This window comes from Gossypium raimondii, chromosome 8 (genome assembly GCF_025698545.1).
Source record: "Gossypium raimondii isolate GPD5lz chromosome 8, ASM2569854v1, whole genome shotgun sequence".
Taxonomy (NCBI): Eukaryota; Viridiplantae; Streptophyta; class Magnoliopsida; order Malvales; family Malvaceae; genus Gossypium; species Gossypium raimondii.
The window spans coordinates 11379748-11407167 of record NC_068572.1 but is presented as its reverse complement, the minus strand read 5'-3'; the positions used below and the strand labels follow the sequence as shown (position 1 = coordinate 11407167).

The 27420-nt window shown below is 34.9% G+C and overlaps 2 protein-coding genes and 1 long non-coding RNA gene across 3 annotated transcripts; all 3 read right to left on the bottom strand.

Annotated features, from left to right (window-relative positions):
- Positions 1-10536: 10536 nt before the first annotated feature.
- Positions 10537-12694, bottom strand: LOC105790791 (uncharacterized). The gene is made up of 3 exons (XR_001132597.2): positions 12635-12694; positions 12080-12165; positions 10537-10827 (listed from the first exon to the last, which is right to left on the bottom strand). It is a non-coding gene; the product is annotated as an uncharacterized LOC105790791 (long non-coding RNA).
- Positions 12695-14990: 2296 nt separating this feature from the next.
- On the bottom strand, positions 14991-16103 carry LOC105793140 (uncharacterized). The gene is made up of 3 exons (XM_012622067.1): positions 15993-16103; positions 15873-15947; positions 14991-15761 (listed from the first exon to the last, which is right to left on the bottom strand). Exons 1-3 carry the CDS (start codon positions 16101-16103, stop codon positions 14991-14993), a joined length of 957 nt encoding a protein of 318 aa, XP_012477521.1.
- An 8392-nt stretch (positions 16104-24495) lies between these two features.
- Positions 24496-25230, bottom strand: LOC105793565 (monothiol glutaredoxin-S6). The gene has a single exon (XM_012622460.2). The coding sequence runs from the start codon at positions 25156-25158 to the stop codon at positions 24850-24852; it is 309 nt and encodes a 102-aa protein (XP_012477914.1). The 5' UTR covers positions 25159-25230; the 3' UTR covers positions 24496-24849.
- Positions 25231-27420: the final 2190 nt, after the last annotated feature.

Genomic DNA, 27420 nt, shown 5'->3' with positions numbered 1-27420 from the left:
GCTTCAAAAGGGGTCTTGTCCTTCACAGCATGTGTTGGCAGCCTATTGAGCAAGTATATTGAAGTGTTGACACCTTCAGCCCAAAAAATGCTTGGAAGCTTGCTTTGGAACAACAAACACCTGGTCATATTCATCACTGTCCTGTTTTTCCTCTCATTCACTCCATTTTGCTGAGGAATGTACACTGTGGTCAGCTAATGATGGATTCCAGCCTGCTCACATTGCTTCTGGAATCTTTCAGACAAGTATTCTGTACCATTGTTTGTTCTCAAAGCCTTAATCTTGCAGCCTGCTTGATTTTCTACCCAAGCCTTAAACTTTGCAAACATTTTAAACACATCTGACTTCTATTTCATAAGGTAAACCCAGCAAAATCTGGTCGGATCATCAATAAACAATATAAAGTACTTATTGCCATTCAATGAAGGTGTCTTCATTGGTCCACAGACATCTGAGTGCACCAGCTCAAGTCTGTCTCGAGCCCTCCATGCTTGGTTATCTGGAAAGGGCAACCTAGCTTGTTTACCAAGCTTACACACCTCACAAACTGATTCACTTGCATTAACCTTCACCATGTCCTCTGTCATACTCATTTTGTGCAGCAAATCAAGTGATTTGAGATTAACATAGCCAAACCTCTTGTGCCAAAGATTAGTATTATCAATTGAGCTTGTATAAGCACTTTTCTCAAGCTGACTTACATCCAGCATGAAACATTTGTCTGCCATAGGTGCTAAGACTATCTCCCTACCATGAACATCAATTATAACACAAGAATCATTCTTGAAAACTAGAGAATAACCTTTCTTGACTAACTGTCCTACACTAAGTAAGTTCTGATCAATTTCAGGCACATAGAGCACATCTGAGATAACTTTGTTACCTGATCTAGTGTTGATCACAACATTACCTCTGCCCTTTGCTTGAATCAGGTTGCCATTGCCTATCCTGACTTTCGAGACATAGCCCTTATCAAGATCCTTGAACAAGCTCTCATCAGCAGCCATGTGGTGTGAGCAACCACTGTCCACAAGCCAACTACATTTGCGGTTGGTTGCAAAACATGAAGCAGTGAACACACGCTCCTCTTGAGCTTGCATATCTTCAGCAGTCTTGGCTTGTACTGGCTGAGCTTGTACCTTCTCATGATTTCTACAAATCTTCTCATGATGACTATACTGCTTACAGATTTTGCACTGTATGTCTAGCCTGGTCTAGCAAAATTTCTCCAGGTGATTGGTCTTCTTGCAGTGAATGCATGGTGGAAACCTCCTTCTGCCTGCTTCTTTGTTAGCTTCTTTCTTTGCTTTGTCCCTTCTTTCAAACCAAGGTTTCTTAGCTCTCTGATTTGAGCTAGAACCTTCTCTGGCTCTTGCTTGAAAAGCTCCTTCAGGGTTCTCCTCCTGTCTGCTAGCCCTCCTCTGCTAGAGTGCATAGAGAGAATTAACCAATTCAGACAAGGAAATGGTTGTAAGGTCCCTCAAGTCCTCCAGTGAGGAGATTTTTGATTCAAACCTCTTTGGAAGAGTGGTAATCACCTTCTCAACTACTCTACTGTCACTAAAATCCTTTCCTAGGAGTCTTTTGTTGTTGATTGTTATCAGAATACTGTTTAATGGTTTTTGACTCCTTCATCTTTAAATTTTCAAACTCCCTTCTCAGGTAGATGACTTGTTACTGCCTGGTCTTGTCTGATCCCATAAACTCCTCTTTCAGCCTGTCCCATGCCTGTTTAGGAGAGTCACAGGCCATAATGCAAGTGAAGATAACATCAGACACACCATTCTGCAGACAGGCCATAGCTTTGTGCTTTTTGGCTCGTTCCTCACCATGTTGTCTGATCTGAGCAATTGTAGGATTTGCTGTTAATGGTGGTAGCTCAACATCACTTTCAACTGCACTCCAGAGGTCAAGTTCTTGGAGATATGTCTTCATCTTGACTACCCAAATGTGGTAGTTGTCTCCAGCAAAAACTGGTGGTAGAGGAGGAGCAAAACTCATGCTACTGAAACTGATTTTGCAAACACAATTCTAAGTTGGTTTTGAAAACTAGAACTTAAACAACAAAGGTCCTCAAAGATAGGAGGCTCTGATTACCATTTGTTGGAACAAATACAGCAGCAAACACAGAAGTGAAGCATAAAGAGCATAAGCTCTCAAACAATAAGTAGAAAAGAAAAGCAAAACAAAAAACTTGAGAGCAAAAACTTGTAACCAAATGGATTACATTTACTTTCCATTTCATTTGAAATATAAAGTGTTACAAAATTAGTATGAAAGTTACCTAAACATGTAACTGCTCCCATCAGTTTTAGCAACTTGAAATACAAAATAATACAAATTCAAGAGCTGAATGATTCAGCCATTACATCTATCAAATTCAAATCCTAACAACTCTAAGGTCTAGTTACATTCAAGCTTTGATAGAATTACAAAATAAACAAAAGTAAACAAAAGAACCAAGTCGCTTCGGTCCCTTTCGAATCTTTGGTCTGTCAGAGTATTTGGGTCTCTTTATGGCCTTCTGTTGCATTGCAGTCTATGTTCAAAAAAAAGTTATATTTATTAAACTTAGTCTGAACTCAAAACCTTCACAAAATCATCATATTCTACAACAATGGAGTCAACTTGACCTGTGAAAGATGAATCTGAACTCAACACCTACACAAAAAGAACAGGTATAAGCAATGAAGAGAAAAGTTCTCTTGGCTGTGCTTGTAGCACCTAATACGTGGCAAAATTTATCAAGGTATATTGCCTTGAGGTTGAAGATATGAAACCTTCAAAGTGATTCTGCAGTGAAAAAAGTTGGTTTTTTACTCACTTTATGCTTTGCAGCATGAAACCAAGCATCTGCACATAAGGCATACATATCTGCACCAGTAAAGTTTGATGGGCATCTCTTTGCAATTGGCTAGTGGGATATATCTTCGTGCAGTCTAAACTTTCAGGTAAGTGCTTTAAGAACTATGGACCAAGAATGAAATTAACCATATAAAAGGAAATGAATCAAATTAAAAAATTGGAAGAGCATACAAGCATGAACGGAAGAGAAGGTTCAAAGATATGAACTAACCGCTCCCTGTCAAATATAGCAGTTTGTCAAATCTACCAGGCCTTAGAAGAGCTGGGTCAATAAGATTGGGCCTATTGCTTTCTCCTATATAATAAATAGGTCCAGGGAAAAAGATAATGATGATGAGACTTTTTTTCATAACTGAATCAAATAAATTGATTATTTACGAAAATAATCTAGATGTAAAATCTTATAAAATGATCTTTTTTTATAATGCATGTTGGTGTTGATCATCTCACCGCTGGCACCACCCTCCATTGTCCCCTAATGATTACCCGATAATTATCCAGTTTATAAAAAAAAAATTTGGTGCCAACTTTGTGTTCAGCAACACCGGTATGTATTTTTTCAAATACACTTAAAAAATACAGTTATTTTGGGATTAAAAAAGAAAAAAATTTAATAGGTTTCAACATTCTCTGTAACACCCCCAACCCATCTCCGTTGCCAGATTAGGGTTATGGAGTATTTCCGTACAATCAGAAACATTTAAAAATCACATCATTCAATAATTTAAATATATCATAATCCATCCATTTACATGCATACTACCCCTAAATCGAGCCCTCAAGGCCCTAAAAATAGCGTAGGAGCAATTCGGAACTAATTTGAAACAAAACAGGAAGTTTAGGAAAAAGTCACAAAAATTGGAAGCAAGAGTCACACGGCCGTGTGGCCAAGCTGTGTGGAATCACTCTAGGCCGTGTAACTTTCGAACAAGGGACAAACGACCCTGTCCCAGTCCGTGTCCTCACCCGTGTAACTCTCTGATTAGGGTCACACGGTTGTGTCACACACCCGTGTGCCAGGCCGTGTAACTCTCTGAGTAGCCCCACACGCCCGTGTGTTAGGCCGTGTGCTAGGCCGTGTAACTCACTAACTTGAACCCTAAGCAATCCTCAGATGACACACGCCCGTGTTGCCAGGTCATGTGCCTCACACGACTGAGTCAGACGCCCGTGTCTCAGGCCGTGTGAACCCAAATTTTACCTAAAATCAAGTCATTTCATAACCAAACTATGCCTAACCATTCAACTCATTTGTGCACACTTTCAAGGGACCCGAACATCATCCAAACTTGCATAAATATATCATTTCAAGTATTTTAAATTACCAAACCAATATGTCATTCACAGGCACCACAAATATACCAAGACATAACATGCCAAAACAAGTTAACATTTCCTTATTTCAAGCATTATAACTTATTCAATTACTTACCAAAACATATCACATATTGACCATTCTCAAACCATTCCAAACATACCATAAAAGACCTTATAAACTTGTATAACAAGGTAACCAAAGTGACATAATTTGGCAAGGCATCAAATTGTACCAAACCAACATAACTTCTAAAAGTTTATACATGCTAAAGCACCAACAACACATTCATCAAAATATCATTACAAATCACCCTATACATGCCATTACAAACCTTGGCCAAAATGCTTAAAAACTACCAAATTGACTGCTGGATAGTGTGATAGGTCTCCAACGAGCTTCCAACCAAATTGAGCTTTCGATAATCTATAAAACATAAGAAAAACAACTACGTAAGCAATGAATGCTTAGTAAGCTCGTATAAACTTAAAACGTAACTTACCATTTCTATAATACAATTCATAGAATAAGTACAAACCAATACCAATGCCATAAGCTTAGTGTAAGCCTATACAATATCACCAACTCATAAGTTAGTATGTTCATCCATACCATAGATGAAATCATTCATAACATATGTAATTTTCCATGTGTATACAACATCATTTAGTTCATCAATCCTTTCATTAAATCATGATTCATTCCATTTACATACTTACCATTACGTTCCCTTTTCTTTCACATTGAACCACTTAGAATTACATCAAATTCTCGGGAAAGCTCACACAAAGTGTGCCTTTACATATAACTGTAACCTTTCATTTACATCATTGCTCACACGATTGCTCACACGAGCTGTGGAGAATCCAAAACAAATGCAAGACCTCAACCATCAGTAGGACATGCAAGACCAGCACCCGAAACATGAAATCCCTAATGACATGTCATTTGTATCTTAAGAATTCCTAAGGTTCAACTGGGACTCGATATCCGTCAATTCATCATAGCATTGATATGTTTATATATTGATCCATTTACATTAAAAATAACATACCAAACATTCAAATTAAATAACATTAACATAATTACTGTTCATACAAACTTACCTCGATAACTAGGTGTAGAAGTTAGATCGACTAACTTGAAGCTTTAGCTTTTCTTCGGTCTAAGTCCAAACGTGGTTTATCTTGAACTAAATAGGTAATTTCAATCAATTAAATACTTCTAGTATTCAATTTAATCCACATTTCATATTTATGAAAAATTAACAATTTGCCCCTAGCATTTTAACTTTTCACAATTTAGTCCTTGAGCTTATAACTTAAAATCTAACCATTTTAATCTAAATCCATGTTAATCAAAGATGCAAGGGACCTTGAAAAAATCCCATGTTTACCATCATTTCACAATAAAACCCTAGAATTTATACCTTTAACAAATTAGTCCCTACTTCCAAAATTGATCAAAAATCACTTAACAAAACTTGTTTACTTTTCAAAAAAGATTCATAATCTATCAATTATCATAAAAAATCATTAAAAAATTCATGATATAACCCTCAACCTTTAATAGTTTTTCAAATTAACCCTCAAGCTAGTTAGATTAAGCTAAAACAAACTCAAAAACATAAAAATCATTAAAAGCAAGGCTGGAATACAATTACATGCACCAAAAGAAGATTGGATGAACCTAACCCTATCCTTTAGTGGTGATTTTCAGTGGTTTAGTGTAAAAATGAAGAAGATCAACATATTTTCTTAAGTTATTTTAGCTTTATTTACCTATTTACCATTTCAACTTTTAAAATTTATCATAATTTCATCAAAACCATATCCATAACTATCCACTAATTCATCAAATTGTCTAATTGCCATTCAAGTCCCTTAGTTTAAGATTTCATAGCTATTGGACCCTTTTAACAAATAGAACTAAACTTTTACACTTTTTACGATTTAGTCATTTTCACTTAATTAACCATTTAAACATCAAAATTTTCTTAACGAAATTTTAATGCAACCTTAATATAGTCCTGAAAAAATTAAAATAATAATTAAAAAATTAAAATGATAATTAAAATAATAACTCACTCGTCAGAATTGTGGTCCCAAAACCATTATTTCCAACATCATTGAAAACGGGCAATTACAACTCTCCCACCTAAAAGAATTTTCATCCCTAAAAATCTTACCAGAAAATAGGTTTGGGTATTGAACTTTCATAGCTTCTTCTGATTCCCAGGTAGCTTCTTCGATTGCGTGACGTTGTCAGAGAACTTTAATTAGAGTTATACTTTTATTTCTCAATTCTTTAACTTCCCGAGCTAGAATTATGATCGGCTCTTCACTGTACGACATATCTGGCTGAATCTCAACGTCTATAGGTGAAATCACGTGTGAAGGATCTGATCAATACCATCGTAACATTGATACATAAAATGCGTTATGAATCTTCTCTAACTCTGACGGCGAAGCTAATCAATAAGCCACTGACCTAATCCTCTCAATGATCTCATACGGTCCGATGAATCCCGAATTGAGCTTCTTTTTTCGGCCAAATCAGAGAAATTTTCTCCAATGCGATACTTTCAGAAATACTTTGTCACTGAATTGATACTCAATATCTTTTCTTTTCAAATCTGTGTAAGATTTCTTATGATCAAAAGCAATTTTCAAACTGTCACATATTACTTTGACCTTTTCTTCAGTTTTTCGAATCAAATCAACACCAAACAACTTTTTGTCGCTCAACTCATATGGTCTTACATGTTATAACATATCGATGCCTCTGTCCCAGACAGGGTCTTACACGAATCATATACGGTGCCAAAGTCCTAGACAAGGTCTTACACGTAATCTCATATCGGTGCCAATGTCCCAAACATGGTCTTACACGAAATCACACCTCAAAAGTCCTAACGTCATGACATATGTATCCTATACTATTCCTATGGTTCATACGGGGCTTTCGGACGTTGTAATTCAATCAATTCAAGCTCGAAACAGGTCATCCCATGCTTAGTTCATATCGACAACACATATATTTGTATATGCAATTGAATTTAAGAGCATTTATTTACTTATGCACTTACCTCGTTTAGAAACGAACGGATCAGAACGACTATTTGACAACTTTCGACTTTCCTCGATCTAACTCTGATTTCTTTCTTTCTTGATCTAAATCAATTCAAATTTAACTTATTTAATCACATATCCGTTTAATGTCATCCAAAAACACATAAATGGGTATTTTGCACTTTAGCCCCTATAATTTCACATTTTCTCAATTTAGTCCCTATTTCAAAACAACACAAAATACACATAATTTCATTAAACCCATGCTTGGCCGAATCTTCCCTAAGTCCCTAGCAGCCCATTAATTCCATTTATTTCACATTTCAACCCCTCAATTTGCAAATTTCACAAATAAATCTCTAATTTGGATTTTCATCAAAAATCACTTTATAAAATATGAAAATCTAACATCAAATATTCATATTTCATCATTAAACATCAAAGACCACATAAAATTCTCAATGGAAACTATCAAAATCTTTAACAGTTTTGAAATCAAAGACACGAGCTAACTAGTTCTAACCGTAATGATTACAAAAACGTAGAAATCATTAAAAACGGAGTTAAAATCCTACCTATTTAAGCAAAAACACCATGGCCGAATGTCAAGCTCTTCAATTGCTGTTTTAAACCCTATTTTCAATTGTAAATGGATGGAAGATGATGATATTTGGCTTTGTTTTATTTATTATTAACTTAATTACCTATTTACCCTTTTACCCTTTAAAAACATTAATAATAACACCAATTGCCACTTCAATATCATCCACTATCTCATAAATGGGATACTTACTACATAAGGACCTTCACTTTTAAGTTCTATAGCTTTTTGATACCTTTAGCTTATAGAACACAACTTTTACGCTTTATGCGATTTAATCATGTTTACCGAATTAAACACTTAAACGATAAAATTTCTTTACGAAAATTTAACACAACTCTAATATCATGCTGTAAATATTAAAATAATAATAAAATAAAATTTTTAACTTCAGATTTGTGGTTCCGAAATCACTGTTTCGATTTAGCTAAAATTGGGCTATTACAACTTTCCCCCTTATGGATTTTCGTCCCCAAAAATCTTACCAGTTAATATGTTTGAATATTGCTCTCTGATAGCATCCTTGGGCTCCCATGTAGCTTCTTCAACCCCATGTCGATGCCATAAGACTTTCACTAATGAAATTTTCTTATTTCTCAGTTCTTTAACATCGAGATCTAAAACTCAGATTTGTTCTTCTTCGTATGTCATATCAGACTGAATCTCAATCTTAGAATGGGGAAATCACATGTGAGAGATCGGAACGATATTGTTGAAGCATTGATACATGAAATACATTATGAATCTTTTCTAATTCAGGTGGCAACAACAATCTATAAGCAACCAGCCCGGTACGCTCGATAATTGCATACGACCCGATGAATCTCGGACTTAACTTGCCTTTTCTGCCAAATCTAAGTATTTTCTTCCACGGAGATACTTTCAAAAACACTCGATCTCCAATCTGAAACTCAATATCTTTTCGTTTCAAGTCAGCATATGATTTCTGACGATCTGACGCTACTTTCAGACTATCACAAATCACTTTCACTTTCTGTTTAGTCTCTTTAATCAAATCGACCCTATGAATCTTATTCTCACTAAGTTCAGTCTAGTACAAAGGTGTTTGGCATTTGCGACCGTATAAAGCTTCGTAAGGTGCTATTTTAATACTCGATTGAAAGCTGTTATTATACGCAAATTCAATCTACGACAAATACTTTTCCTACGTACCTTCAAACTCAAGAACGCAACACCGTAACATATCCTCAAGTATCTGAATAACTCACTCGGATTGTCCATCCGTCTGTGGGTGAAAAGCAGTACTGAAGTGTAGCTTTTTACCTAGTGCATCTTTCAGTTTCTTCCAAAATCGCAATGTGAACCTCAGATCTCTATCCGAAACAATAGAAATAAGTACTCCTTGCAATCTCACAACCTCGAAAATATACAACTTAGCTAACTTATCAATTGAATAGTCCGTTTGTACTGGAATGAAATGATCTAATTTCGTCAATCTATCAACTATAACCTAGATCGCATCTTTCTTTCTCAGAGTTAGGGGCAATCTCGACACAAAATCCATAGTCACTCTATCCCATTTCCACTCGGGAATCATAATCGGTTGCAATAAACCAAACGGTACCTGATGCTCAACTTTAACTTGCTAACAAATCAAACATTTAAAAACGAACTCTGAAATGTTACGTTTCATACCAGACCACCAGTAAAGCTGTTTAAGATTGTTATACATTTTCGTACTTCCCAGATGAACAGACAAACGACTACTATGAGCTTCATTTAAAATCATCTGAATCAACTCTGAATTTCTTGATACACATATTTGGCCTTTGAATCTTAAACAATCATTAGCATCAACTCGAAACTTTGAATCAGAATTCAAATCACATTGAGCCCGTTTTGCTAGCAATTCATTATCAACTTTCTGAGCTTCGCAAATCTGCTGCATAAATAATTGTCTTGCTTTCAACTCAGCTATAATCGAGCTGTCATCAGATAGAGCCAACTGAGTATTCATTGCACGTAGAGCAAACAAAGATTTCCAACTTAAAGCATCAGCAACAACATTGGCCTTTCCTGGATGGTAGTCAATCACTAGCTCGTAATCTGTAAGACCCCTTACCCGTGTCCGGTGTCGGAGTAGGATACGAGGTATTACCGGTCTTAAGCACAAGTAACCATACAAAATTGGGCCATAAAATTTCATTTTGTTTAAAATTATCTATACACATGCATATCGTCCCTTATAAAGGCCTACGGGGCCCCAAACATACATTGGAAGTGGTTCCGGCCTAAACCAGAAACTTTGAAACACTAAGAAAATTTTCATGTTTTGGAGGGTCAAACGCCCGTGTGCTAGGTCGTGTCCTCCACACGGTTGAGACACACGGTCGTGTCTCTACCTGTGTGGCTGAGAAATTGGTTATTTTTCCCAACCATTTGTTACCCTCATTTGTGCATACTTAAACATAACTTCAAAGGTACATTTCATGGCATAAATAAGCTACCAATACATCAATAATTCAGCTTTAGAATTGCCATTTAAAACCAACATACTCAGTCACACTTAGTCACATTCCATATGCATCATCAACAACTCTTATACGTGCATAATTATATCTAATTAACATACCTTACCATTAAGCAAAACTTAGCCATTGGACATCAAGACTTCTAGCACATACAACCATTAAGAATTTATGCCATACCCACAACTCATCATGTATCATGCAAACACAACTCACATCACAAGACATTGGCATATAATTAATGCATATATATAGGCTTGCAACCAATTAGCCAATATATGCCAAGTTACATGGCTACACATAAATCAAACCTTTAACCATTACAAGACAAAAAATTTGGCCAAAACATAATAACTCATACACAAAATGACTGAGTCCCTATACATGCCATAAACTTAAAATGCTTGAATACATTGATACTGATCAATAGCTTGATAGTGTGATAGAATCTTCGACGATCTCCAACCCGAGCTAGTATCTGTGACACTTTAGGAAAAAGAAGGAAAAAGGGTAAGTTATATAGCTTAGTAATTTGGTATGTAAATAACAAGCAACCTGTTAATATGCTTTTACCAATCCTTACAATATGTTCTCAAGATAATATAATCATAAATGCACATAGTTCCACTATTTACTCATATTCATATCAAGCTATCTACTCGAGTCATAGTCACTAAATTATTTATATCTTGCGCTACGGAACTCCAAATTAAGATCCGCTTGATTTTTCCGAAACTAGACTCACATATCTTCTTACCATAAAATTTTTAGAATTTAGGTTTAACCAATAAGTACAGTTAATTCTTCAAAGTCGTCCCTGTTCTGCTGTTTGACAGTTTCAACCCTTCTTCACTAAAAATTAATTATCTCTTAATATGTGACTCGGATGATGTTCCATTTTTTCTCTCTTGAAACTAGATTCATTAAGATTTAATTTCATGTCTTATTCAACCTCTAATGCAATTCCCACAATTTTTGGTTTTTTTTCAAATTTATACAACTGCTACTGTCTAAAACTTTTTTATTGCAAGTTTTACTCTTTCATGATTTCCTTATTTTCATTTGCATTTTACTCTTTCATGATTTCCTTATTTTCATTTGCATTTCTTTACTTTCAATGCTTATTCCATATACGTGACACACAAGTCATAAACTTATCATTCAACCATGGTCATAAGCTAGTGCATATAACCAAAGCCTTTTTCGAATTAATCACTTGATAAGTCGTTTCATAACATTTCCTGCCAATCACAACTTCTTTTGATGAATTCACATAATTGAGCTCAATATCAATAACTATATAATTTCTTTCACTTTAATCCCTGTAATACTTATCAATTCTTTCCAAATTAGAGAACGTCTTATGGATTTGAGTATATCGTTTTCTTGATGCCATATCTCAGCTATGGTTTTATACATATACATTTACTGCCATGGTCCAACCATGGTCTTACGTTCAAGGTTCCGTAACCCAATTATGGTCTTTTCATTAAAATTCCATAGCCCAGCTATGGTCTTACATTCAAACATTGCCATGGTCTAACCATGGTCTTATCCGTCAATTCATATTGTGTCATGAAACGATCATACTCAATCCTGCATTCCACTTAATTTTAACTTTTCAATTCAATTTTCATATATTTACAATAATCATATTTCAAAAACAAAATATGAATATATATATTATACCATTCCTAAATTAAAAAATAATCATGAAAGTTTAACCATATGAACTTACATCGGTAGCATAATCGGTGAAAAGGATTTATTCATCATATTCTTTATTTTTTCTCCGTTCTAAGTCCGAATCTCGTCTTCCTTGATCTATAACAACACATTTAACTTATTTATTCATCATGCTACTCAAATTAGCTCAATTTCACATTTTTGATAAAATTACATTTTTACCCCTAAACTTTGTCATATTTACACTTTTGCCACTAGGCTCGTAAAATGAAATTCATTCAATTTCTTTACTACCAATGCCTAATTGAACCTTTTTCATGCTTATAGCAGCCCACATATTTCACTTATTCATTTTTTACCACACAATTTATCACATTTCTCAATTTAGTCCTAAATCGACATTTTTATCAAAAATTACTTTACAAATGTTGTTTATCTAACAACAAGGATGCATTTCCTATCATCAACTATCAAAATACACATATATTAATCAATGGAAAAATTTTCAAACTTTAACAGTTTTGAAAACGAAGGTACGAAATAGCTAAATCTTGTTACCACGACTCTAAAAACGTAGAAATAATTAAAAACGAGACAAAAATCGTACCTAGATGGGCCATAGAAGCTTGGCTGAATGTTTTCTCATCCATGGCTACCCATTTTCTTCATAAACGGTTGAAGAAGAAAGAGAAAAAAATAAGATGATAGCTTTTAAATTTTGTCTTATTATACCTTTATTAACTTAATTACCAATTTGCCCTTTTCTTTTCAAACTAATTTCAAAAATACCAAACAAATATCTTCCACTAACTTATTAATGGGCTAATTACCACATAAGGAATTCCACTAAAAATTTTATAGCTATTTAATACCTCTAGCTTCTAGAACTCAAGTTTTGCACTTATTACGATTTAGTCCTTTTGACTAATTTGAGTGCCCAAATGTCAAAATTTTTGTACGAAATTTTCACAGAATAATTCTGTAAAATTGTAGACCATAAAAATATAATAAAAATATGGTCCCGAAACTACTGTTCCAAATAGACCTAAAATTGGGCTGTTACATAATCTTTTAACAATTCCAACAATCTTTGCTTTCGTAGATTTAGATCTTTTTGAGTCATCAAATATTTTAAGCTTTTGTGATCAGAATAAACATGAAATTTCTCACCGAACAGATAGTGACGCCAAATCTTCAACGCAAACACGATAACTGCTAATTCTAAATCATGTGTCGGGTAATTCTTTTCATGCGGCTTTAATTGGATCAAAACATAGCCCAAACCATTCAACGATGCATCACTATAGATTACGAATTCTTGACCCGATTCTGGTTGTACTAACACTGGAGCTTCAGTCAAAAGAGCTTTCAACTGATCAAAACTTTTATGGCACTTGTTCGACCACTCGAACTTAACATCTTTCTGAAGTAGTCTAGTCAACAGAGTTGCAATCATTGAGAAACCTTTTATGAATTGTCTGTAATAACCGGTGAGTCCCAGAAAGCTTCGGACTTCAGATACATTTTTCGGAGGCTTCCAATCTAATATTGCTAAAATCTTACTCGGACCGACTCGAATACCCGATGCTGACACAATATGCCCTAGAAAACCAACTTCTCGTAACCAGAACTCACATTTACTAAACTTTGCAAATAGCTGTTTATCTCGCAAAGTCTGTAGCACTATTCTTAGATTTTCAGCATGCTCAGATTCATCACAGGAATAGATCAAGATGTCATCTATAAACACAACAACAAATCTATCCAAATACGGTCTGAAGATCTGATTCATTAGGTCCATAAAAATAGCAGGTGCATTCGTTAGTCCGAAAGGCATAACTAGAAACTCATAATGCCCATACCTCGTTTGGAAAATAGTTTTCAGCACATCTGAGTCTTTAACTCGCAGCTGATAATAACCCGATCTCAAATCTATATTAGAAAACACTGTAGCCCCTATCAGCTGATGAAACAAATCGTCTATTCGTGGCAGAGGATAATTATTCTTGATTGCCACTTTACTGAGCTGTCTATAATCAATACACATTCTCATAGTTTCGTCTTTCTTTTTCACAAATAATACCGGAGCACCCTAGGGAGAGAAACTCAGTCGTGCAAATCCTCTATCAGTCAACTCTTGCAACTGAGATTTCAATTCTTTTAACTCGGTCGGAGCCATTCTATATGGAGCTATTGATATAGGAGTAGTTTTCGACACTAATTCAATATCAAATTCAACTTCTCGAATCGGTGGTAATCCAGGTAGCTCTTAATGAAAACATCTGGATACTCACACACAATTGGCATAGATTCAATCTTATTTTCAGTTACTTTTATATCAAGAACATAAGAAAAATAAGTTTCATAGCCTTTTGTCACATAACTCTGAGCTTTCATCAATGAAATCACAGTCGGCAACCCATTCAAATCATCTGACTCAATCTAGATAATCTCATTATTCTGACATTTCAAATCGATTGTCTTTCGTTTGTAGTTCACAATCGCATCATGCAACGTTAGCCAATCCATACCCAGAATTATATCAAATTCATTAAATGGTAACAACATCAGATCAGCCAGAAAGCGAAAATCTCGAATCATCAATGGACAGTTCTTGCACACTTTATCTACTAAAACACACTTGCCTAAGGGGTTTGATACTTTAATCACAAATTCAGTAGGCTCTATAGGCAAAGTCTTACTGGATACTAAATTTATGCATATATAAGAATGAGTTGATCCTGGATCTATCAATGCAATCACAGTAGTATCATAGAGAGTGAAAGTACCGATATAACATCTAGAGACGAGGCTTCTTCGCGAGCACGAATAGCATAAGCTCTGGCAGGTGTGCTGGCTTCAGATCTAACAATAGTGTCTTTAGTTCCCCTCTGACTACCACTCACATTACCCATGTTTCTGGGTGGTCTACTTCTAGCTGCAGTGTTATTCAGCCCCGTATTCTACACTGAATCTTGCTCAGCCAACTCAAGACATTCACAGATGGAATGATCTAATGATCCACATTTGAAACAAGCCCGATCATTCAATCTACAATTTTCAGGATGTCGTTTACCGCAATGTTTGCACTCAAGTTGATTTGGTCTGACATTTCCAACACTAGCTATTGAAGTAACTTTCGAACTCACAGGTGGTCTGTCTCGATCTCGTCTAGAATAACCCACAATAGCCTTTGAACGGCTAAAATCATCTCGGAACTTCTTTGATGCTGACTGAAATGACTTACTCAATGATCTTTTCCGCGAATCTCTAGCTTCAAAGTCAACTTTTCTTTTTTCTTTCCCAAGTTCCTCAGCTTTGTATGCTCGCTCAACGAGTACCACAAAGTCTTTTATTTCCAGAATCCTGACTAACAACTTAATGTCTTCATTCAAACTGTCATTAAATCTTTTACACATTATAGCTTCAGTAGAAACATATTCCCGGGCATATCTGCTGAGTCTCACAAATTCCCGCTTATATTCTGTCACTGTCATGCGACCTTGTTTTAACTCGAGGAATTCTTTGCGTTTTTGATCTATGAATCTCTGACTAATATATTTCTTCAGGAATTCAGTCTGAAAGAACTCCCAAGTAACTCGTTCTTTTGGAACCACTGATACTAGTGTATTCCACCAGTGATATGCAGTGTCCCTTAACAAAGATACAACACATTTGATACATTCATCAGGAATACAAGATAATTCATCGAACACTTGAATCGTCTTATCAAGCTAGAATTCAGCTCGCTCGGCATCATCATCAATAGTAGCTCTAAACTCTTCGGCCCTATATTTTCTAATTTTATCAACCGAAGGCTTATTTAATCGCATCGGGTCAGTAACTTGAGGTATCACAGGTATTTGGGGAGGATTAGGCGGGGGTGGAGGTTGTTGAGCAGCTGGATTTGTCTGGATATACTGTGTGAACAATTCGTTCATCATCTAGAAGAAGGCTTTTTTAGCCTCTCCTTCGTGGCTACTCGTAATCGGCCTAGAATCAGCTGGCACTGCCCCTTGAGCGGGAGCGGGCACATTACTTTCCACATCATCAGCTACAGCTCGACTAGGATCCATTTACAATACAAAAACACATTTTAACTGTCAAGAACCATCACACTATCATAGTTTATATATATGACATGTATAGCTAGACTCACACGCGCTACGTTAGCCCTAGAACTGACTAAATCGTAACTCTGAGACCAATCAAATGTAACACCCCTAACCCGAATTTGTCACCGAATTAGGGTTACAAAGCATTACCGTCAAAACACAGTTCAGAACAATTATTCAATACAATTCAAGCACAAAGTAATATAATCTCCTTTACCAATTTTTTTCTTTCTACAAGTCAAATTCGTAGATTAGAATCACATAATAAAATCAATCATACTTTTCTAGTCATTTCACATATACGAATCATGCTTCAATATTCAACTATATCAATTTCATTTATCTAATCAAATTACTAACCAACCAACAATTATCAAAATCATAGTGCACGTGCTTCATAAATACAAAGTTCGAACTATGAGACCATCAATTACATGGCATTCAAATACCTAAATCAAAATCAAACATAATTCATCTCATAAACCGAGCATACATTAAGACATCCTTTAGTATAATTTCATGCCTTTAACTAACTACTAAACATACCAATTCCACCATTCAATATTAAGCTAAACATACTATTTCATAACCTAATACAAACATCAACATGTCACTTATAACTATATATATAACCAACGAAATATACCAAAAACATAGTCATTAGTCACCATTTAGAATCGTACCTAAATAACCAATACACAATCAATATATATATTCATCATATAACCTATGGAAACATACACCTTAAGTCAAAAAAAAAAATACATCCATCATTTACCTCATTACTCAGACCAAATTATATGACCATCCACCACACAAGATATACAATATAACATACTTCCAAAATGAGCTAATTACATGGCCTAATATACACGAACATTAGCATCATTATCAAACCATTTTCGCATGGCTATATATATACAGATCAAAATGAACCATATTGAAATTAGCCTATACATATCATACGTCAAAGTTACAAACTCTTAAAGTATCGAAATAGCGATCGATAGCGTGACGATGTTCCTTGACAATCCTCAAACTCGAGCTACCTTTATATATCTATAAAATAGAAAAAAAATGCACAAAGTAAGCTTTGAAAGCTTAGTAAGTCATAAGCAAATAATTCATCACAATAACATATATAATTCAATTCGAAATAGGCCAAATTTAACTAATCTCATACACATATACAATCATTTTTCTCATATAATCCAAATTACCACATTAAGTAACTTCACTTACCTTATTTTTTTTCAATGAACATATAAACCTCATACGTACTTGAATCATTTAGCTCAATTTCACATTCGAACTCATTTTAATATTACCCGTTGAACCATTCGAAATCATTAAGGATACTAGGAAGCACATATATCACATACAATGCCATATCCCAGATATGGTCTTACATGTTATCACATATCGATGCCTCTATCCCAGACAGGGTCTTACACGAATCATATACGGTGTCAATGTTCCAGACATGATCTTACACGTAATCTCATACTGATGCCCATGTCCCAGACATAGTCTTACATGAAATCACAACTCGAAAGTCCTAAGTCATGATATATGTATCCTATACTATTCCTATGGTTCATACGGGGCTTTCGGACGTCGTAATTCAATCAATTCAAGCTCGAAACAGGTCATCCCGTGCTCATTTCAATTCAGTAACATATATATTTTTATATACAATTGAATTTAAAAACATTTATTTACTTATGAACTTACCTTGTTCAGAAACGAATGTATCGGAACGACTATTTGACAACTTTCAACTTCCCCCATTCTAACTCCGATTTCTTTCTTTCTTGATCTAATCAATTCAAATTTAACTTATTTAATAACATATCCATTTAATGTCATCCAAAAACACATAAATGGGCATTTTGCACGTTATCCCTTAAAATTTCACATTTTCTCAATTTAGTCCCTATTTCAAAACAACACAAAATACACATAATTTCATTAAACCCATGCTTGGCTGAATCTTCCCTAGGTCCCTAGCAGCCCATTAATTCCATTTATTTCATATTTCAACCTCTCAATTTGCAAATTTCATAAATAAATCCCTAATTTAGATTTTCATCAAAAATCACTTTATAAAATATGAAAATCTAACATCAAATATTCATATTTCATCATTAAACATCAAAGGCCACATAAAATCCTCAATGGAAACTATCAAAATCTTTAACAGTTTTGAAATTGAAGACACGGGCTAACTAGTTCTAACTGCAACGATTACAAAAACGTAGAAATCATTAAAAACGGAGTTAAAACCGTACCTATTTGAGCAAAAATACCATGGCCAAATGTCAAGCTCTTCAATGGCTATTTTAAACCCTATTTTTGGTTGTAAATGGATGGAAGATGATGATATTTGGATTTGTTTTATTTATTATTAACTTAATTACCTATTTACCCTTTTACCCTTTAAAAACATTAATAATAACACCAACTGCCACTCCATTATCATCCACTATCTAATAAATGAGATATTTACTACATAAAGACCTTCACTTTTAATTTCTATAGCTATTTGATACCTTTAGCTTATAGAACACAACTTTTACGCTTTACGTGATTTAGTCCTTTTTACCGAATTAAACACTTAAACAATAAAATTTCTTTATGAAAAGTTCACACAACTCTAATATCATGCTGTAAATATTAAAATAATAATAAATAAATTTTACGACCTCAGATTTGTGTTTCTGAAACCATTGTTCTAATTTAGCTAAAACTGGGTTGTTACATGCGCGTTACTTTTAACCTCATCGGAATCGACTCGATTGGACAACATCTTATTTTTATGAAAACATAGTTCAATTTGAGTCAGGAGTTTTCACATTATCACAGGTTATATAATGACATGTGTTTCTAGACTCCATACATGTTAAGTTCAGTTCGAAAACCGACTAAATTGTAGCTCTAATACCACTAAATGTAACAACCCTAACCCGTCACCATCGTCGAATTAAGGTTACGAAGCATTACCATGCAATCAAAAACATTTAAAAATCATATCATTCAATAATTTAAATATATCGTAATCCATTCATTCACATGTATATTGTCCCTAAATCTAGCCCTCGAGGCCCTAAAAATAGCTTAGGAGCACTTGGGGACTAATTTGAAACAAAACAGGAAGTTTAGGAAAAAGTCACAAAAATTGGAGACAGAGGTCACACGCCCATGTTACCCCAGGCAGTGCAAGTTTTGAACAGAGGACACACAGTCGTGTCTCAACCCGTGTCCTCAACCGTGTAACTCTCTGAGTAGGGTCCAACTGGCGTGTCACACGCTCGTGTGCCAGGCCGTGTAACTCTCTGAGTAGCTTCACACGCCCGTGTACCAGGCAGTGTGCTAAGCTGTGTAACTCACTGACTTGGACCCTAAGTAATCCTCATGTGACACACGATTGTGTGCCTCACACGGCTGAGTCACATGCCCATGTCTTAGGTCATATGAACCTAAAATTTACCTAAAATCAAGCAATTTCATAACCAAACTAAGCCTAACCATTCAACTCATTTGTGCACACTTTCAAGGGACCTAAACATCATCCAAACGTGTATAAATATACCATTTCAAGTATCCTAAATTACCAAACCAATATGTCATTTATAGGCACCACAAATATACCAAGACATAACATGCCAAAACAAGTTAACATTTCCTTATTTCAAGCATTATAACTTATTCAATTACTTACCAAAACATATCACATATTGACCATTCTCAAACCATTCCAAACATACCATAAAGGACCTTATAAACATGTATACAAGGTAACGAAAGTGACATAATTTGACAAGGCATCAACTATCTTGGCTACATTGTACCAAGAGATGTATCAGGCAGCTGAAGCACAAAAAATTAAAATCGGTGGTTGTATACTCCTTCAGTCATAGGCACAATATCGTTTACAATTTTTATGTCTCCTAGTAAACTTCCCTTATCAATTCTCACTCATAATAAGGTAAGATTTAATAATATAGTTATATTTTTTCATTATTATATTTTTTAAATAACATATTATTTGAATAGGTGGAATAATGACACTAGTCATGTGGGTTTTGAATTTAATATTAGGTACGTAATAAAATTTATAATTTCATACTATAGTTTGAATGAATGTCATATTTTGATATGAGAATTCAAGAATGCATCCTAGCCGAATTTTTGACATATTGCAATACCTGGCTTGTCAAAGTGTCATTGATGGTTTTTGCAACAATTGAGATGAATGAATCTGATCAAGTGATGTGACAGTTTGAGTTTGTGCAAAATATTTCTCCATCACCTTAGGAGCTCGATGAACTTCACAAGATTGACTTACGAGGGAGAACCAATGAAGATTGGCCTAAATTCCATACCAAGTATATCTACATCTAGAATCATTGGTACAATTTCATACCTATGTCCAAACCAATTGTTCGATTGTATTTGGGATGTCTTCGGATTACATAACATAGTTTAGACTTCATGGTAAATCTTATCTATTGCCGGAGAAATAAAGGAGTAGAAAAATTCATCGTAAAAGGCAAACACGACCTTACATGAGGTCGTGATCAGGAGGAGTACATGCGTCGACTTGATCATCATTAGCTCAATCCCAAATTCTATACCGATGGGTGCACCACCTCCCGATCAGTATGATTCATATTTTTCTGGTACTTTTACTAACCCTATATTTTTCACCCAAGCATCACATTATGTACCATCATACCATGCATCAACACCTTCTCTAGGAAATATTTTTCACCATCTCCATTTTAGCAACCACCTATTAATTTAATCGACGATATACGATGAGAACCTAGGATGCAAATGCAATCTAACACGAAAGAACAAGATGAAGATAAAGATCAAGATTAAGATCAAGATGGACGTAGAGGTGAAAATGGAGGTGAAGATGAAGATAAAGATGATGATGATGATGATGATGATGATGATGATGATGAGCCCAAAACCCCAACCATGACAAAATCCTCCTTCTAATTGACACCTATCGGGTTGTGGTACACATTCAAACTAATAACGAAGATGATTTTTTTATTTTAAATATTTTTCATGTACATCATCATTTAGTTTTCTAGCTTTTAATTTGTATTGTATTGAATTTTTACATCCATAATCTATTTATTCACATTTTATAAAAAAATGTTTGTTTATTTTTTTTATTTTGTATGTTTATAAAAAAAATGAACAAAATTGTTTGTATTGTATATTGTATTGAAGAAGTCCTAAGATCAACGGTTTCTTGTTCAACAATTGTAAAAGCTATTAGCAGGATTTTTCGGTTACCATTTTGTGTAACAACCAATAACAAGTGATGCTCATATCTCCCGTACATGAATGTGTCATTAATTTGGACTAATGACTTACAGTACCGAAATGCTTCAATGCATGGCTTGGATGTCCAAAAAAGACGATGGAAAGTTCTTTTCTCTTGGACCATTCGATTTTCATGATACACGGGTTTTGTTTGTAGATCAATGACGGTATCTGGGACGTACTGGTTCAGTACCTTCAACCATTACCACAAATCATTATATGATTTATCCCACTTGTTATTCATCTTTTCCATAGCCTTCTATTTTGTAACTCATGCCTTATAGTATGATACAATGTAATTGTACTGAATACGGGTGTTAGTAATCAAAAACGACACGAGAATCCTAGGATTCGCTTTCGCCATAGGTAAGATAATGTCAGAGATTAGGTCAGAATCTAATTTTGGATAATCATGTGACATATCTGCAACAACACAAGTATGTGGAGCATTATATTTCTTAATTGTCCAAAACATCGTCTTCTTTCTCACAGATGTCATGATTTTCCATGGACATCTACTGTCACATATTGTGCACTTCGCTTCATATTCTTCGGCTTATGATTTTGTAACATGGAAGTTGACCTCATGCTTTATGCTATACCACTTCACTGCAACAATAAAAGCATATTTGGAGGAAAACTTCATTTCAACTTGTACATTACCAAAATTTGTAGAAGAATTCGTATGGCCCAGTCTTTTATGAGGAAGTTTTGGAAATTCTAACCCACCTTCAGCATCAAGGTTGAAATTAAGTATGTAGGGAGGAGGAGCATATGTTGTAAAATCTAGATGGGTTCCTCCAACATTGTTTGGACCTTCATCGTCAGAATCACTCCCTTCTGGTTTAGTAAGAACGACCTCTAGGTTTAGAAAAAAATGCAATTTCTGAACCATCTGACCCAGACTCTTGAATTGGACCATCATCAGTTTCAGGCACTAGAATTGGACCATCATCCAAGGTTGGATGTGTCTCTTTGCCCGTGCAAGTTGTAGGGAGTACATCATCTGTTCTCATCAACCTTATGTTAAAACCAGTATTACTTTTGGATTGTCGACTTGTGTTACATGATGACATATCCGCATAAGTGTTTCCAACATAGAACATTAGAGTTTCGAAGTTGAAATCAAAAGCACTGACAGAATGTTGTATCGGGGTCTCCAAGTTTGGGTTGCCAACTAACCTCGACTGTACTCTAAAGTTAAAATGAGGGTTGAAATCAAAGAATGCCTTTCTGTTGATGACTTTGACATTTTCTTGTAGGAGCTTTATAACAATACTTTGTGGTTGGACTTTCTGCTTCTTGTTCCCAAAACAAAATTCCTAGAACTATTGTCGAACTTGGACCACCTTCCTCGACATCAACAAACTGAACATATAACATTGCTTCAACATCCATGTCACATTTGAGCTCAAATATATCATATCTAACAGGGTTCAATGATGTTAGATATCTATATTTCAAGCTCAAAATTCTCCTCTAGCTTAAAGTCGACAATTCCCTTCTAATTATTAACTAAAGCTCGTTCAATTTCATGCTCTGGTTGAAAGCCAATTCTGTAGATTGGGTTGATACAAAAATGACCCCAATATCGGTGTCACAATTTGACCATTGTAATAAATAATGGCTTTAATTTGTCTACTCATATTCGCCCAAAAAACCTACTTCACATGTTTAAAATGAAAACATTATACATAAAAATAAGTACTCATTATCCAAATTCAAACAATGAAACTTGAACTAATTTACTTTGTTGGGTCGATTTTTGAACTTCAGATTGTTAACATCAACAATCTTCTCCTTATGCAAGTCTCCTTATGAAAACAATCCATTTGAAATTTAACTATGAAAACCTCTCCACAGACTGTCTTCTTATAAGAAACTTTACTACCGAATATGAAACATAATTTTAAAATGTTAGAAAAGATTGAACATGAAAAGTAAAAAAAAACACTTATAATAAGAAGTGTTTTTTCTGAAAAGTTTTAAAAGTGTCATGGGATGGGATGTAAATTTTATCTCGGGATTCTTGAGTTTAAGGTTAGGGTCATGGTTTTCCAAAAATGCATTGTGGGGACGAATTTCATCTATGGAAAAAACAACCTATTTCCCTAAATTAAAAAAAATGGCCTAAAACCTAAATTTTCTTTAAAATTAGCATATATCCCTTGTTAACCCATTTTCTGGTTTTTTTTTTTTTTTAGGTTGACCCGAACATAAAAGATTCTGAACACTATAGACTATACAGAACGATAAACTGTCAGAAACTATCTCAAGAAGCCTGTAGCCATGCAGCACAGAATGAAAGGTTACCAGTACAAATGGTTGCCCAAGTCTTATATTTTGAGAAAATCAGACTTCGAAATGCAATGAACGGAGGCCACAATCAATTCTGTTTTTGTGCAATCAATGGTCAGTTCCCTCAACAGACAAGCAGCGGTGTAGGAAGTCATCTCTCACTAAGACAACTATGCACTGGGGAGAAGAGAGAACCGAGAGCTGAAACGTGAAATTGCAAGAATGAGAATGATGCTAATCGCCCTAGAAAAGATCATGTGTACAAGAAACAAGAGTTGGTTAGGTCCCATCCAGATAACGAGATATTCAAATCACTCACCAAAAAATTAAGCAAGCTCAACTCCTTGTTTAGGATCAACAATCTTAAGCCTATAGGGGGTAAAGCAAACCTCTTGATCCTTGTTTCAAAGGAGAAGGCATTACCCGGTCATTACTATTGTAAAAGGTGTGTATAACTGAGAGTGTATAGTGATTATGACTAGTATGAAATTTGTGGTCTATTGGCAGGGTTGAGAGAGTAGCTTTTCCCCTTTTTCTTCATTTCTTTGTTGAAATTCGGATTCTGGGGTTGCTTTCTTGGGTGAGATCATTGCTTTGAGGATAAGGCTAGGCATACTCAGTTAAAACATGCATCGTAAAAATGTGACATGTTTGACTGGGAATATGAATATAAATGAAGAAGTTGACAAACAAACTTGTAAACCATCACTTCTTCTAACATTCTCGACATCATTTCATTCATTTTCATAGTTTGTATAATAGATATATTTAATCTGAACTATAATGGCAAGTCCAAGGTTCAAGCCACTAAATGCAGCATATATATAATAACAGATATGCCTTTACTTATCATAGACAAAGGAAAGGGATATTACATGTGCAAGTTAAAATACAAGCTCCTTCGGAACTTAGAACTAGGACAACCCTATGACCTTATCCAGCTCCAAAAACTGTGTACAAGGATGTTATGCAAAAGTGTCTCTCCAGAGACATTTCATTATCTGAGTTTTTTTAGCAGTATCGTGTTGGACTTAAGAGTAAAGGAATTAGTTACTTCCCCGTTTCAAATCCATATTGCTCCAGCACGTTTGAGCAATGGGGCAAGCTGGTTCTTGACTTGGAGGGTCATGACTTGATTAGGACCTCCAATGAGCTGCTGCCCTATGAATACAACTGGAACACTGGGCTTGCACCCCATTTTATGCAGCTCCCTTTCGACTTGTTGGCCATTCTGAATCTCGTCGAGCTCATAAATCGTTGGGTTTGCCCCGAACCCACTTATGAGAGTCTTGATGGTATAGCTCATGCAACAAGTGCTCCTGCTAAAGATCACCACCGGCCTGTCTGCAACCATCCTTGTAATCACTTCCATTGTTATACAAGCGCAGAAGAGTATACTTGAAAATGTTTATGTGAATGCTGTGAAGCTTCTTTTGAGACTTTAAACTGCTTAGCCCTGATGAGGAAACTAACTACCCTGAAGACCTATTTATAGTTTCCATGAACAGATATTGATAAGGAATAAATAAAATAATCCAAAAGAATCGTAGTTCCTGAATTACCCTTGATGTTTAATTGATAAAGACATCTATATAACTTATTAGGGTATTAACAAGTTGTAGTATACCAATATGCTTATACACACGTGACCGTAAGTATATATGCAATGACTGAACTATGAGGCATAGTCTTTCAGTAATATATGTTCCAATAGAAAATTAAACTGCTTGTCAAGATTTAGTTTGAGTTTCTTGAAGTAATTAATATTACACATGAAACCGATAACTTCGGTGTCCATTCAGGTAATTAACTCTTTCCTTTTTTTTCCTTTTATTTTTGGTACGAAGAACACCATGATACGATCTGGAACAAGCTGAATAACACCTTTAAGGGAGACTGTATGAACAACTGGGATAAGCTTCGGGTTCTTCTGCAGCATCTCTACTGAAGTGGCAAAAGTTTGGTTTATCCAATTGGATAACACTTAAATCTTTTTCCATAGCAAGATTAGAATAAGTTCCTTTCAAGGAAACGGAAAGCCAACAGAGAAAAGAAAAGGGATGGGAAAAATCGGAAAGATAAAATGATGCTTAGTATAAAGCTACCTTGCTCTTAATAGCATTGAAGGATCACATAAATAAACGTTAATGGCCGTACAAGAAGGTAGAAGAAGATGCCTTAAGGACCCACAGCATTATCTACTTCTCAAAACCATGCATTATAACCTGGAAAGAAAAAAACATTGAAGCTGAGATATTCTTCCACAGGGAAAACCATTGTTAGTGCACTAAACTATTGGAAAATGCCTAAATTCATAATAGTAATCACCATATGATTTGAATTGATTAAAAATGGGAAACTGTTCATCTATTTAATATAAAATTAGATCTCCAAAAATGGGTTTAGTACAGTACCAAGAAACAGCAACCTGTGCCTCTACAAGTCCATATACTATTGCATCAAAACAAGGCTCCCAAATGAGGCTAACATTTCACTAAAATTATACAATACATGGAAAATTGTCAACAGAAAAGGGTCGGCTAATTGCCAGATTAGGTTCTTAACATATCTTTGCAACTTATCTGCAATTTGACTAATGTGAATAGGTGATCAGGCAACTTTAAACTTTAGCTTTCTGGTTCTTTTAGCTCAGTGTATTCATAGAGGAACTTTCCAGTCTTCGGGTACTGCCAAATGCAGAGTATTCGACTAACTTTCGGTGGTTCAGCTGTTGATTTTAGGGGAACTAAAAAGATTGCAAAATCTAACTTTGATTAATTGGTCAAAAACCTGGTGAGCAGAATGCAGCAATATTAAAATCCAAACCAATGGCACCCCAATCAATAAAGTGCATGGGAAGATAATGGGTTTAGAACTTTCCTACAGTTAAATACTGTGTTGATACTTCACAGTTCACAAGGTTTATTGGTTTAATACCCCAATTATTATTTAACGATTTACTAGTTTCTTGAAGTCTTTTGAGTTTCCTTAGGAGAGATGTGGCTACTTTACCCTAATATAAAAAAATTATTTTCTTAAATGGGCTGTGAGTAGGATTATTCACGAAATTGGTATGTTTAGGTGGATGGTGTCTATCAATGGGAGGCACCACTAATTTTTTTAATAAATTTTATTTTTTTCTTGTTTTTTTTTTAATATATTATTTTAGTAATGGTGCCAAGTACATAAGCGTGGGTTGTATAAATAAAAAATTTATTAATAGATAAGAACACATTTCAACTAATTCTCAAAAATATAAATTTGTATCAAATTTGAACTAGTAACTAATCCCAACATTTAAGTATTGAACAAACTCATATAAACAAAAATCTCAAATGTCCTTCATCATGAGACATATAATTGTCACTATAAATAAGAACAAAAATTCCAACAGTAGTGATTAATATTGACATAATAGAGGTAAGTGAATCAATAAAGTAGTCAAACTTGAAAGAAAAATCATTATTGATGGTCCAAGACCACACATATTGATAGATAGAACTTCCATTCATTTGCTGAATAGGCAAATCGAGCGAAAAAATTATAACTATACTTAACAATAAAATATTAAGAAAAGCCCACATACGACGAAGATTTTTTGTTGCTGTCGGAAAAAGTAGGAGTCCTATTCCTA

Bases quoted from the DNA above. Each gene is read 5' to 3' on its own strand.
- LOC105793565 (XM_012622460.2), bottom strand. From the start codon at position 25,158: ATGGAAGTGATTACAAGGATGGTTGCAGACAGGCCGGTGGTGATCTTT.
- LOC105793140 (XM_012622067.1), bottom strand. From the start codon at position 16,103: ATGGATCCTAGTCGAGCTGTAGCTGATGATGTGGAAAGTAATGTGCCC. The intron at 15,948-15,992 runs GCTAAAAAAGCC...TTGTTCACACAG, and splicing joins CGAGTAGCCACGAAGGAGAG to TATATCCAGACAAATCCAGC. The intron at 15,762-15,872 runs GTTACTGACCCG...GCTGAATTCTAG, and splicing joins AAATACCTGTGATACCTCAA to CTTGATAAGACGATTCAAGT.